Source organism: Muntiacus reevesi, chromosome 20, assembly GCF_963930625.1.
Source record: "Muntiacus reevesi chromosome 20, mMunRee1.1, whole genome shotgun sequence".
Lineage (NCBI taxonomy): Eukaryota > Metazoa > Chordata > Mammalia > Artiodactyla > Cervidae > Muntiacus > Muntiacus reevesi.
The window spans coordinates 32,289,391-32,301,890 of NC_089268.1; the positions used below are offsets into that span (position 1 = coordinate 32,289,391).

General features: G+C 42.8%; 1 protein-coding gene across 1 annotated transcript; it reads right to left on the reverse strand.

Annotated features, from left to right (window-relative positions):
• Positions 1–170: 170 nt before the first annotated feature.
• Positions 171–8,098, reverse strand: BTN1A1 (butyrophilin subfamily 1 member A1). The gene is made up of 8 exons (XM_065912664.1): positions 8,031–8,098; positions 6,172–6,308; positions 5,445–5,792; positions 3,806–4,087; positions 2,814–2,963; positions 2,299–2,319; positions 2,165–2,191; positions 171–1,757 (listed from the first exon to the last, which is right to left on the reverse strand). The coding sequence occupies exons 1-8, from the start codon at positions 8,087–8,089 to the stop codon at positions 1,084–1,086; spliced, it is 1,698 nt and encodes a 565-aa protein (XP_065768736.1). The 5' UTR covers positions 8,090–8,098; the 3' UTR covers positions 171–1,083.
• Positions 8,099–12,500: the final 4,402 nt, after the last annotated feature.

Genomic DNA, 12,500 nt, shown 5'->3' on the forward strand with positions numbered 1-12,500 from the left:
TCAGACAGACTTATTTATTAGGTTAAGACCATGGGTGACATTGATCCTGGAAAACCCAATGGAAATGGAAGGTGGGAGCCTGGACAAGACACACATATACAGGAAAATGCAAATACAAACAAATGCAATCAATCTAGCTGTGCTGAGCACAATGATGCAACTTTTGGGGTACCCTGAGGAGAAGCAGCAAGTAGGAAAGTTGGGTGGGGAGAGAGTGATTCGTGGCTCAGTATGGAACTGGATGGTGGTTAAACATAATTAAAGGTGTGGTTGAGCAGTTTTAAACCACATGTTGGTGAGACATGGCCACTGGCCATGAGACAATGGCCAATAAAGTGGTGATATCACTGAAAAATGACGCCTGAAAATGCCTCTGAAGTGGAGAGATTCTAGATCAAAAGGAAGAAAACCAGCAACTTGTGGAATCAGCAAAGTGAGGTTGGAAAGAGCCCCTTTGCATTTTGTTTAAAATTCTCTCCTCTCTCATTCTATCTGACCTCCTCACCTTCTTTACTCCCCTTCCCATTGCTCAGATCCACCCTGTAGGAATGACTTAGAAAAACTGAGATGTGGGCCCTATAACTCTAGGGACAAGTCAGAGGTCCATCGCTGGCCTGAGTTCACCTCATTTTCCTCTATCATGATGTCCCCTCCAAGTTCCTTTATGGGATTTCAGCCACCAGTTTTCCCGTCCCAGAACCTTTTGGGTTTTCTGCTTCCTTAAAACCTATTCCTCTATAACCCCTATCCTGGACACCAAGATGTTTCTGTCATAACCCCATGCCAACTTAACTCCATCTTGATCCCCGAACTGCAATTCCCTCTCTAGAGGATTTGGCCTCTGGGATGGGAGACCACAAGAAGCAGTTTGAGTCACCTCCCTGATCCTTAACTATTGTTACAGAAACAGATTAGGAAGGGCCTATTCCTCACACTCTATCAGCAGCAACACAACCTTCTCAAGATTAATTAATCCCTACCCAACAGGAAGAAACAGGGGCTGAGTAAAGCTGGCAGATGAAGCCCTGGGAGTGGTGGAAGAGGGGGTTAGGGTAGAGGGAAAGAGCTGAGCTGCAGTATTTCTTAAGGCACCCCTTGGCTGGGCTGGAGAGGGATTAGTTTAGAATGGAGGGTTTCTATATCCCCAGAGGCAGAGTCCTCCCCCATGGGGGACAGTGGGATCTCCTTTGAAATGTTCTTGGCATCAGCAACTACTGTGACTCCCTCAAGCCCATCAGTGATTGGGCAGATAGTCAGGGGCTTTTTACCACAGGACCACAAGCAGAAGAAGGGCCGGAGGGGACCAGAGAAAGAGGACTTGGAGAAAGTATAGATATGGGATCCATCAGTCATGTTGTAGAAGAAGATGTCTCCTGATTCATAGTCAAGGAAGACCCCAACCCGGCGGGGAGGTCCGGCCAGTGGGAGAGGGGTCCGCAGTCGGGTGAGAGCCCAGTATCCATTTCCATACAGCTCCACAGCCCAGAACCCATTCTCGGGAGTCATGGGGTCAAATCCTTTCTTTGTCACATTCTCCCTACACACCCCAACTGCCCAGTCCGTCCTGTCTCCCACCTCCACCTCCCAGTAATGTCTCCCCGAGGTGAAGGCCTCACGACCCATCACACAGGGCCAGGAGTCAAATCTCTCTGGTTTCTCAGGAAGTTTCTGACGTGAATCTTCCAGTCGGACAGATTTTGAATCTTCATACAGAAAGAGGTGGGGGTGGGCGGTATCTGGATCCAGAGTCACGTCCACTAGAGGCAGAGAGAAAGTAAGTCTGAATATCAGTGAATGTCACTGATGGTTGAAAGAACCATCCTTTCTTCTCTGAAGAAGTGGAGACCTGCTCTAGCAGTTGACAGGTCTTCTCAGGAAGTGAACTGCTTGGCCTACTCAGCTGTCTCTTTTCCCCTCTACCATCCACAGCCATAGGGTAATGTATCAACTGACTGTCCCCAGTACCCCATGGGACCCTGTCAGAGGGGGCTTGCCTTCTAGCCATCTTCCAAGGGCCCTTTATGTGCCGCAAGGATAATGCTGAGGCCATTTGCCATCACCTTTCCCCTCTATATATTAGTGGTTTTTATTTCCAAGTCTTGGAGGACTTTGAATACCCGCAGGGTAGCACCTCACAGCCCTTAAGATATTCAGAGTCACTGACCTGCATGCAATGTAGCCTTTTTCCATTCTGTAGTGAGAGAGGGTGGGGGAGGGGGAAAGAATGTTATTGACATGTTTTATAATAAGAGAGAGACAACTTTGTGGATGAAAAAAGAACAAGAACATAGAACTTACTGAGCTCTTCCAGGAGTTTCTCTGGAAAACAAACAGAAATACCTTAGTGACCTTCTAGCCTGGCTGTGAGGTGGGGAACAAAACAGGTATGAGAAACAGAAAAAGGAGAAACCACTTAATTCATGACTACCTGATTATTGAGGCATTATCAACAAATGAAGAACAAGGATTTTGTTTTGTTTTCTAAGAAATATGCAGGAAGTTCCTACTCACTTGGTATCAGATCTTTAATCATTACTGAGAAACCAAGTTAAAAGTAAGGATAGAGTCTGAAGGTTAATAATGAATAAACATCAGGTCTATTATCTCAATTAGAATTGCTTTTGACTCATCTTATACCCAAACCTCTGTTATTCTTCATATTGGATGCCACTAAATTCAGGAGCTTTATAATCCCCTCTGATTTTTAGAATTCTGGTATCAATTATCTTCCTATTGGCAGTCATCCTAAAGGACTTGGGTTCGACCTCATGTGGAAGCACTCGTGACAAGTAGACTGGGATTCTGTGACTTACCTTTAGAGCTGAATTCATTCCTCCTCTGTCTGGATCTTTCTTTGTATAGTCTCCAAGTGAAAAATATGGACCCAATTGTGAGAAGTCCTAGGACCACCAAGACGACAGCCACAGCCACCATCCAGGGAGTCAGTCTTGGGAAGAAGGAGGCTAGAACAAAATCCCCAAGAAGGACATTTGTTGAGAAACTCAGAGCAGATCTAGCTTCTCTCCTGATTCCAAAGGGGGCTGGAAGAGAGGATGATCTGGACCTCTCACATTCCTCCCATGGCAAGAGAGTCCCTCCAATACCACTCTGAGGTCTTCAGATAAATTTTGGTCTTAGGTAAGAGAGAGCAGAGAAAAAGAGGAATGAAGATGAAGAAAGTCATTTAGGGACAGGACCTGTGGAATAAAGAATATAATGGACCAATTCATGTTATCATGGAAATTTCTCCTTAGCCATCAATGCAGGGTGGGAGCCAAGGGGATGAGGGAAGTAAATAAGGAAGGGGAAATATCACTTCTGTGTGCAACAGAAGGGGACTCAATGACCCAAGAATAAGGAAAAGTTCTTGGAGGAACCAGAGGTAGAGTGTGAAGACTCTGGAAACTTAGAGCTCTAGCATGGGATAGGGAGGAGGGGGAGGTAAGGGTAGAAAGAGGAGAGCTAATTTAGCTAGATCCAGAAGGCTCTGAATCAGGAAGACCACACCCTTCAGAGACAAAACTTTTCCAAGATATATCTCCTAAGAAAATCTGGAAGACTTTCCTATCTAAGATACATCTTCTAAGACGAAAAATCTGGAATGTCTGTGAGATCTAGGTATAAAACATATGCCTTCAGAATCTCTAGTGAAGTTGGTGGGGCTCAGCGGGCAGGAGTTTAGGTGGGGAAAGTTTAAGGTGAGGAAAATAGACAAGTCTGCCAGGAGGTTGTGGCTGGGCAGATGTCCCATGTGATGTTGCCCTGAAACTGTGTCAAAAAGGAACCTAGCATCTGTTTTACTGACCTGGTATGGAAATCTCTACTTCTTTCTCCTGGCCAAGAAGGAGATTCCGGATACAGCAGGACACATTCTTCATGGAGGTGTCCCTGATGATCACTGAAGCTCTCACAGTAAACAAACCTTCTTCATCAGGATTCCTGGACTCTGACATGGATGGAAACTCTTCTCCCTTGTGAGTTCGCCACTGTACTTGGGGCTCTGGGTACCATCCCACTGAGGTACACTCCAGCTGGATCTCTCCGCTCTCTTGAACTTCCATACTGATATGAGGATCAGAGCCCAGAGCTATGGAGAAAGAAGGCACCTTACTCCTTTAATGGACACCCTTCTGGGAGCCTTATAACCATAGGGCTATATAGTTTGAGAAAGAGAAGGCCAAAGGAACTGGAAATGAAAGGGACCCATCTCCATGTTTTACTACACAAGGAAACTGAGGTATCCATAAAAGAAGATATCTTATCAGAGATGAAACAACTATTGGCTTAAAGTAATATTCCAAGTCATAGTCCATATATTGTGTATATATGTGAGAATGTGTATTCTTTTTATAAAAGGGTCACCATTTTCAGCAGATTCTCAAAGGTGTCTATCATTCATAAAAGGTAACAATGACAGTTTTATGCTATCAAATCTCTAGGGCTTTATAACCAATCTTTAAGAAACTTCCTTAAAAAGGAAAGATGAATTATATATGATGCTACCATGTGGGACACCCTGTTATGAAACAGGGACCTGCATTTCACCCAGGTATTTTTCAAACTTCATCTTTATTTGAATATATGCATAAAAAGCGATATACATTGCACAGTAATATTTTACAAATATATAATGCTTTTAAAATTGACAAAGCAGTTTCTCATATTCCAGGCAGGAGGGATCTTAGTTCCCTGACCAATGCCCCCTGTAATGGAAGTGCTGGACCACCAGGGAAGTTCCTATGTTTGTTTTTTTTTTTTTTTTCATTCTTGCAAAATCTTGTTCGGCAAGTTTTACAGTAGGAAATATACCTCAGAAAGAAACTTGCTTGGTGCCAGGTGGGAAAATCAGACTTCAAAATATACTTTGTTCCTGAATGTTTACCATTTCCTTATAGTTTCACTCTGAATTCTGACTTAAAGCAAAAAAGAAACAAAACCAAAACTTTTGTAGGTAGGTCAAGACCCTTAACAAGCCACCATGTTCTACAATCTCACAAAATCAATCTTTGGGTACTAAGCCACCAAGTAAGCATTGGGGTTGCTCACTACAGCCTTACTGTAAATGGTGAGTAGCAGACACAACTTAAATGCTCAATTTTGGGCTTTGACCAAGCAAATTATGATGCACTAATAGAAGAGAATGTTATACAGTCATTACTTCTTACACTTATTTAATTAGTAACATGGGGAAATGATTATCTTACAATTGAGAGAAAAAAGCAGGACATCGTGGAAACAAACTTCCAAGAAGAAAAATCACTAGCTGCTCCCTGTTTACTCAGCTCAAACCCTCTTCCTACTTATCTCCTACTCTAGGCCTGCCAACCCCTTCCAGCCTAAAACGGATTTGGGGAACAAGTCTGATGGCTTCCAAAGTAACAGAGCCACAGGAAAATATTATCTCGCATGAAGTCACTGGAGAAAATCAAGACCCATCCACTCACCAGCCACCTTCAGATGCACGATGGCCTCTTCGTAGTTTTCGTCCTGCCTGAAAAAGCATCGGTACTCCCCATCATCAGAGGCTTTGACCTCCTGGAGCCTCACAGCGACGCTGCCCTCGGCGATGTGGTCCTCCACCAGCGACACTCTTCCCCGGTACTCAGCCATCTCCTCTCCCTCCTGCTCTCGCCCTTCTCGGCTCACGAACACCGCGGGCGAGACCTTCTCTCGGAACCAGCGCAGCTCCATGCCCTCGGCGCTCACGTTGAGGGAGAGGCGACAGGGCAGCTCTGCATCTTCACCCACCACCGCCAGGATGGGCTCCGGGGGTCCGATCACGTCAAAGCGAGCTGCCAAAACACCAAGAGAGTCTAACGGAATGTGGAGGTGGGAGTTGAGGGCTGATACAGACAAGGATCCCAGTGAAGGGCACTCTCCCACTACAGCTCCAGGGAGTCCATCTGGGCCCTTGGGGAAGTCGCTAAGGACAGCCAAATGGGATTGCTTACAATTACTGAGAAATTTCAAGCTTGTAGGCTAGAAATTATCCTATAATTGAGAGAAAAAGACAGGACATCATTGAAACAAAGTTCCACCCAGAAAGATAATTCGAGGCTCCCTCTCTACTCAGCTCAAACCCTCTTCCTACTTATCTCCTAGTCTAGGCCTGCCAACCCCTTCCAGCCTAAAAAGGATTTGGAGAACAAGTCTGATGGTTTCCGAACCTACCAGAATCCAACTCGGGCAGCTGGAGGAGAATGAAAATAAGCAGACACCCCGGGAGGCAGGAGTTTGGAAAGACTGCCATCTCCAACCTTTCTGGGCAGCAAGATGCTGGTGGGCTTGAGTTTGTCGGGAACTTCAGCCTAGGAGAGATGAAAGAATAGGCAATAACCAGGGGTTGTTGAGACATCATGCTCCTGAATCCTCCCAGCAGTTCTTTTCAACTTGGAAAGCATCATTTGCACCTTAAGCTTCCTCCTCTCCTTCTGCGAAGGGTAGACTTTCAGTCCAGGCTGCCGTCAGCACACATCCACCTACCAACCTAAGGTTAGCCAGTCTTGTCTGTCCAAAACAGCAAAATGGGCCCTAAGCCCCCAAGAGAGTCTTAGGAGAAGGCAATTGTGATTCATAGTACCCATTAACAGTTTCATGTATTATAAATAGACAAGTCTTGGAGCCACTGTGTCAAAAAAAATCTCTTTTTTCAAACACAATAATTTGACATCTGCTTTTAGCAATGATAATAAAGATATGGTGATGGAGGCAGAGATGCAGACCAGGGAAATAAGCAGGAGCAGGAAAGAAGAAAGGCTGGAGGAGACAGAACAAGAAAGGGGAGCTGAAGAGAGCTAAAGGGCTTGAAGAGTAGGGGGCCTGGGACTAGGGAGGAAGGAGCCCGGCAAAGAGAAAATGACTCTGGCTGCTGGCTCTCTCAGGGGGTGAGAATAATCCCAGATACTGACCTGTGATGTTGGAGGAAAAGGCACCATCAAGCTTCTGCTACCAAATGAGAAAGCTGGTTGTGGCCCCATTGGCAAAAGTTAAAGGAGAAGGAAGGGGGAAGTACTCTCAGGAAAGCCTGCCTCCCCCCACCCTTCCACCCCAACACACTCCCTCCTCATCCCTGATGTATTTACTTTGGGGCAAAAAAAAGTTCCAGAGAGGAGAAGGGTCTATGGATTTGTGGTCTTCAGCTTAGAAATTAGGATATGCATTGATAATCTGTTTACAGAAGGGGACAGAGTGAAAAAGAAAGAGGATTTAAGAAAACACTAAAATAAGATACAAAGCCTTGGGCCATCTCCAAGCCTCACTTTTTTAATCTCTAAAATGGAAATATTGTTAATAATACCTTCTTTGGAGTAGTGTTGCAAAGATTAAATGAGATTAAGTATGTTAAGTGCTTAGCATATAAATAGGAATTTAGAAGAGGGGAAGTTGTTATTCTATTATTATTTATATGAGCTGAAAACTAAAGATAGGCTGAGAATGCATGGGTATGATTCAGTTTTCAGGGCCCAGAGTTGCCTCTCTGCAAAGGTACCTCCCTAAAAGCAATTTATGAGGCCTACAACTCCATGTTTTAGGCTAAACCCCTTATTGTCATAGAAAACACTTTAAAGATATGTAGTTTTAAAGGCAGAAATCACTTATAATGCCAACAAGTAATGATAGCCTCCAGTGATAGAACTGATGATTTCTATAATTTGATATACTTTTATATAATTTGGGCTTCCCTGGTGGTTCAGACCATAAAGAATTTGCTTGCAGTTCCAGAGATCAGGATTAATTCCCTGGGTTGGGAAGATCCCTTGGAAAAGGGAATGGCTACCCACTCCAGTATTCTTGCCTGGAGAATCACATGGACAGAAGAGTCTGGCAGGCTACAGTCCATTGGGTCACAAAGAGTCAGACATGACTGAGCGACTAACGCTTTTATGTAATTTGCAACACTGTTAATAGCTATATTATATCATATTGAAGGTTCCTATAATTCCTGAGATCATGGCACATCTTGGGTTTTTTGCCTATTATAAATAGTGCAGTTTATACACAAGTCTTTGTCCACATCTTTGTTAACTTACTGATGCACTTTCTGCTGAATTCCCAGAAATACCATCATTAGGCCAAAGGCTATGAACATACTGTCAAAGTTTCTTCCTGAAATGTCAATCCAATCACACCATCAGTGGAAATGTCCTTCTCACCAGCACTGAGGTCTATTCTTCCTCCTTATCACTAATGGGCTGGATGAAACTGACTAAATTATTACTTTATTATGTATTAATATGATAGTGAGGTTGGTCATTTTTCATATTTATATATTTTAATATATTCTGGAAGTAAACTTTTCAAGTAATTGCCTTTTTTTTTTGACAGAGTCTGGTGCTTTTTTTTTTTTTTTTTAAATCGATATGTGTGAGTTTTTTAAAAATTGAAAACATCAGCTCTGTATTATATTTGTGGCAAAAACCCTTCACCACTCATTTGTTCTTTGCCTTTTAATTGAGACTATGATCAAGACCAACAAAAGAGAACTGCTCCAAAAAGATAAAAGAAAAGAAAAAGATATTTGCTTCAGTGGATATGTCTGAGTGCCAGGAGAATGAATTTTCTCAAATACAAATCTGATCTTGTCACTTTTTGCTTAAAAATGTCTGCGTGTCTGCTTAGTGACCCCAGCATCCAGTTCAAGCACCTTAATTTGGTCAAGAAAATGCTATAAGATCTAGTGGCCTTCCTTCTTCCTTTCTCTTTGCCTTTTCTCCCTAGTCTCCCAGCATTGGCTAGCTCACGTGAGAAACAATTCTAAAGTCTTCAGTCTTATCATAACGTTTAAGGTAAATTAAAACATTTTACTGCATTAAATGTGAAATTTCAAAAGAAATGTGACTCTGACTAGACTTTACCCCCTCCAACTGAAATCGACTCTCCAGGAAGATGGGCCAGGTTTATCCTGTGACATGGACAACTTCCTGATCCCTCTTTGCTGGCACGAACATGACCTGAATCCTACTCTGAGATGCACATGCATTTATTTTTGTCTTTTGTTTCCAAGTCTCTCTTCCCCTCCTAAACTGAGCTCTTGGAGTTCATACTCTCTGATCTCTTATCAGCATATAGACTGAAGTAGAATTTGCAGCTTAAATCACACCAACCAGTCCTTGGCTTTCCTAGTTTGAGATGTACTCGCCTCATTTTCAGCTTTCGTTTGTGCTTAACTTTCACAAATATCACTGATGAGTTTCCTCTCCTTAATTCATTCTGATTAGACTTCTCTCCCTTGGTCTGCATTGTCAAAATATCTAATAATAATTTGGGAAGAGGGGAGGGGGAAGAACTAATTTTACCTAAGAGAGCTAGACTGAAGGAAAGGAGCCAGGAAATAGACAGCTAATAGAACTCAAGCTATTATGTGGCAGCCAAAGTTCCGGTTGGATAATATCTGAGTCATTTCAACAGAAACCAACAACACTGGACAGGATCTCTGAATTTTCCAGGCTCCATCAGTGAACAGAGATTCTAGATGCCTCCACCTGTCATGACTCCCATTGTTTGTGGGGTGCCTTTGTGATGTGGGGCTGCTATGAGCAATTTCCTGCTGTTCTGGAGACTAAACACATAAACTATTTCTCTTAGACATGAAACCATTTGGGCTGAAGAATGTGATGTGCTCTGTATAAGAGCAAATTGAATACAAAAATAGAAGGGCTTCTCCCCACCGCATTCCGCTTTTCGTCACACGCCATTCAAATTTCCCGATATTATAAATTAGTCAGAGTCAATGATTACTCTCACCCTTGTCTTACTTGACCTCCAACTGCATTTTACTGAGGTAACCACTAGCATTAAAAAAAAAAAAACAGTCAGTTTCTATTCTGTCAAGGTCATCCATACAAAGCTTTTTTTTTTTTTAAATAAATAGTATAACGAGCTTGTAAGAAAATCACCAGTTTCACCCTATGTGTCTTCATTCCCTAGAAACAGCCTTTTCAAATGCTTTGTTGCTTTATCTGGTATTTATCTAGGCATTCTCAAGAGGAACAATTTATGTTGCTTCTTTTTTTTTTTTTTTCTTTTGCTATTTCTTAATGAATTAATTTTTAGATATTACTTTTTGATGCTCTAGTATGGTTAGTGATGATTTAGTTCTTGTGATGGTTGATTTCATGTGTTACCTTGATTGGGCTAAGGACTACCAGGTAACTGCTAAAATGTTATTTCTGGCTGTGTTTGTGAGGATATTGCCAGAAGAGATAAGTATTTGCATTAGTAAGTGAGGATATTGCTCTCACTAATGCAGGTGGGTATCATCCAGTCCTTTGAGCGCCTAAACAGAACAAAAAGATGCAGGAAGGGCGAATTTGCTCTTTGCCTGATCTGAAGCTTCCAGGCCCTGCCCTCAGATGTTGGCACTTCTGGCTCTCTGGCATTTGGACTCTGCCTGGACTTACATCACTGTCTCCCCTGCTTCTCAGGTCTTCATGTTTGGACCAGAACTACACCACCAGTTTTTCTGGACCTCCAGGTTACAAAGGGCAGATTGTGGGACTTCTTTGCCTTTATAATTACATGAACCTATCCTTCTTAATAAGCCTTCTTTAATATATATCCTATTGGTCCTGTTTCTCTGGAGAACCCTGACTAACACCATTCTTTCAGATCACCAATAGAAGTATGCCATTTTTGTTCAATGTTTCCTATACCATGGTTATGTGACTATATTTTTATGAAACCAAGTTTTGTATGTAATTACTTCTATTTTCCTGTACAATTTTTTTGTGTGTGCTTAGGGGAGATGGGGAAGGGAGGGAATTAAATGATTGATCTTATTTCCTTTGTTCGGTTTTCTGTATTCCCATCACAGATTCTCCCCACCCATTTAACAGCCTCTAAGTACAGTTTCCATAGTCAAACATCTCAGATAATTTATTAGTGCTATTACAACCCCTCCCCATTCCCATCCCTCCCAGAGCAGCGCTTCTTTAACTTAAGTGAGCATATGCTCCACTGGAGGGTCTTATTAAAAACAGATTCTGATTTAGATCTAGACTGGGACCAGGTTTCTCCTGGCTACTGCTGGTCCACAGGAGCTTTATCCTGTTCTTTACATGGATGCTACAGGTGAAGAGGCAGCTGCTGGCTCTGCACGAATTAAGTCAAATCATTATGCTATACACCTAAAATATATACAGTGCTCTGTGACTTAGAGCTCAATAAAACTAGAAGAAAAAAAATATGTGCATTATAGCACAACAGATTTGCGTATGTAAAGGGTGAGTAGAAAGGAACTGAAGAAGCCCGAGGAAGATGTGATGGATTTTTTGTGTAGAAGGGCAGCATTCCTGGGGTGGAGTGAGGTTAAACGTGTGCCCCTGCAGCAAGAGTCTGAGGACTGATTGAGGGGTGACATCTCTGAGTCATATTCCTGGAAATACTTTTGAAACAGAGAGTTCCTAGAACAAAGAAGAGACTCAGGAAGGGAATGTATGGGAGCCAAGAAAGTGAGATTGGATTGTGCAAGGGATAAATAAGAGAATATAAGGAAGGAGTTGGGGTTACAGGAGCCACTCTGAGTAGTTCCCAGAATCCCCCCCACTGACCCTCTCTTTCTGTTACTTGGTGGGATAAAGTCCTCCAAAGAAGGGCTACATTAACCCTCTGGAGGACAGGCTATAGAAAACATGAAAACACAGAGTTTAGAATGTTAGAAGCAGGCTATGAATTCATCAGGGCTTTCCTGGTGGCTCAGCAGCAAAGAATCCACCTGCCGATGCAGGAGACACGGATTCAATCGCTGGTTCGGGAAGATCCCCTGGAGAAGGAAATGGCAACCCACTCCAGTATTCTTGCCTGGGAAATCCCATGGACAGAGAAGCCTGGTGAGCTACAGACCTTTGAGTTGTAGAGAGCTGGACACGACTTAGTGACTAAGCAACCAACCAACAATCATGAATTCATTATTGGTCTGATCTTACTTTGAGGTTTTCACAGAGAGGTTTTATAAGAAATACAAGGCCTTCCATGCTACTCTCTTATGAAAAGAGAGGTGGTGGGGGGAGGGGGAGAAATACAAAGCCTTGTTTGTAGAACAATGGAGGGAACACCAGAATTCTCCAAGTTCTTGTATGAGTTTCTTTGGAAAATTACCCATTAAGATTTGACTTAAAGATGTAGGAAAGAGGATGGAATGTGAGCATGAAATGCACAATGGAGTGACTGTTCCCTTCTGTGAATACTTGATTACTGAAAAATTATAGATACATCATGAACAAAGAATACTTTTTGTTTCAGTTTTTGTTCTGAGAAATCTGTGGGAAGTTCCTCTTGGCTTTAGATACTGAGAGATTTTGCTGTATCTGAGGAACTAAATATCTAGGGCCAAATTTGATGTGGATGGGAGTGAGCGCTGGAGACTGATAATGGGGTCTGGCTTGCCTGTGACCATGTTGAAGGCCACAGCCAAAGCCCACCTGTAGCCTAATGAAATTGGATTTGTTGGTACTTGTTACAGTAGTGTGGATTTCACACACCACGTGGGGCTGGGAGGCGAG

Coding starts and splice junctions, on each gene's coding strand:
- BTN1A1 (XM_065912664.1), bottom strand. CDS start 8,089: ATGTTCATAGCCTTTGGCCTAATGATGGTATTTCTGGGAATTCAGCAG. Junction 5,793..6,171: donor GCTGCCCGAGTTGGATTCTG/GTAGGTTCGGAA, acceptor GTGTTTTGGCAG/CTCGCTTTGACGTGATCGGA. Junction 4,088..5,444: donor CGTGCATCTGAAGGTGGCTG/GTGAGTGGATGG, acceptor CTTTCTCCATAG/CTCTGGGCTCTGATCCTCAT.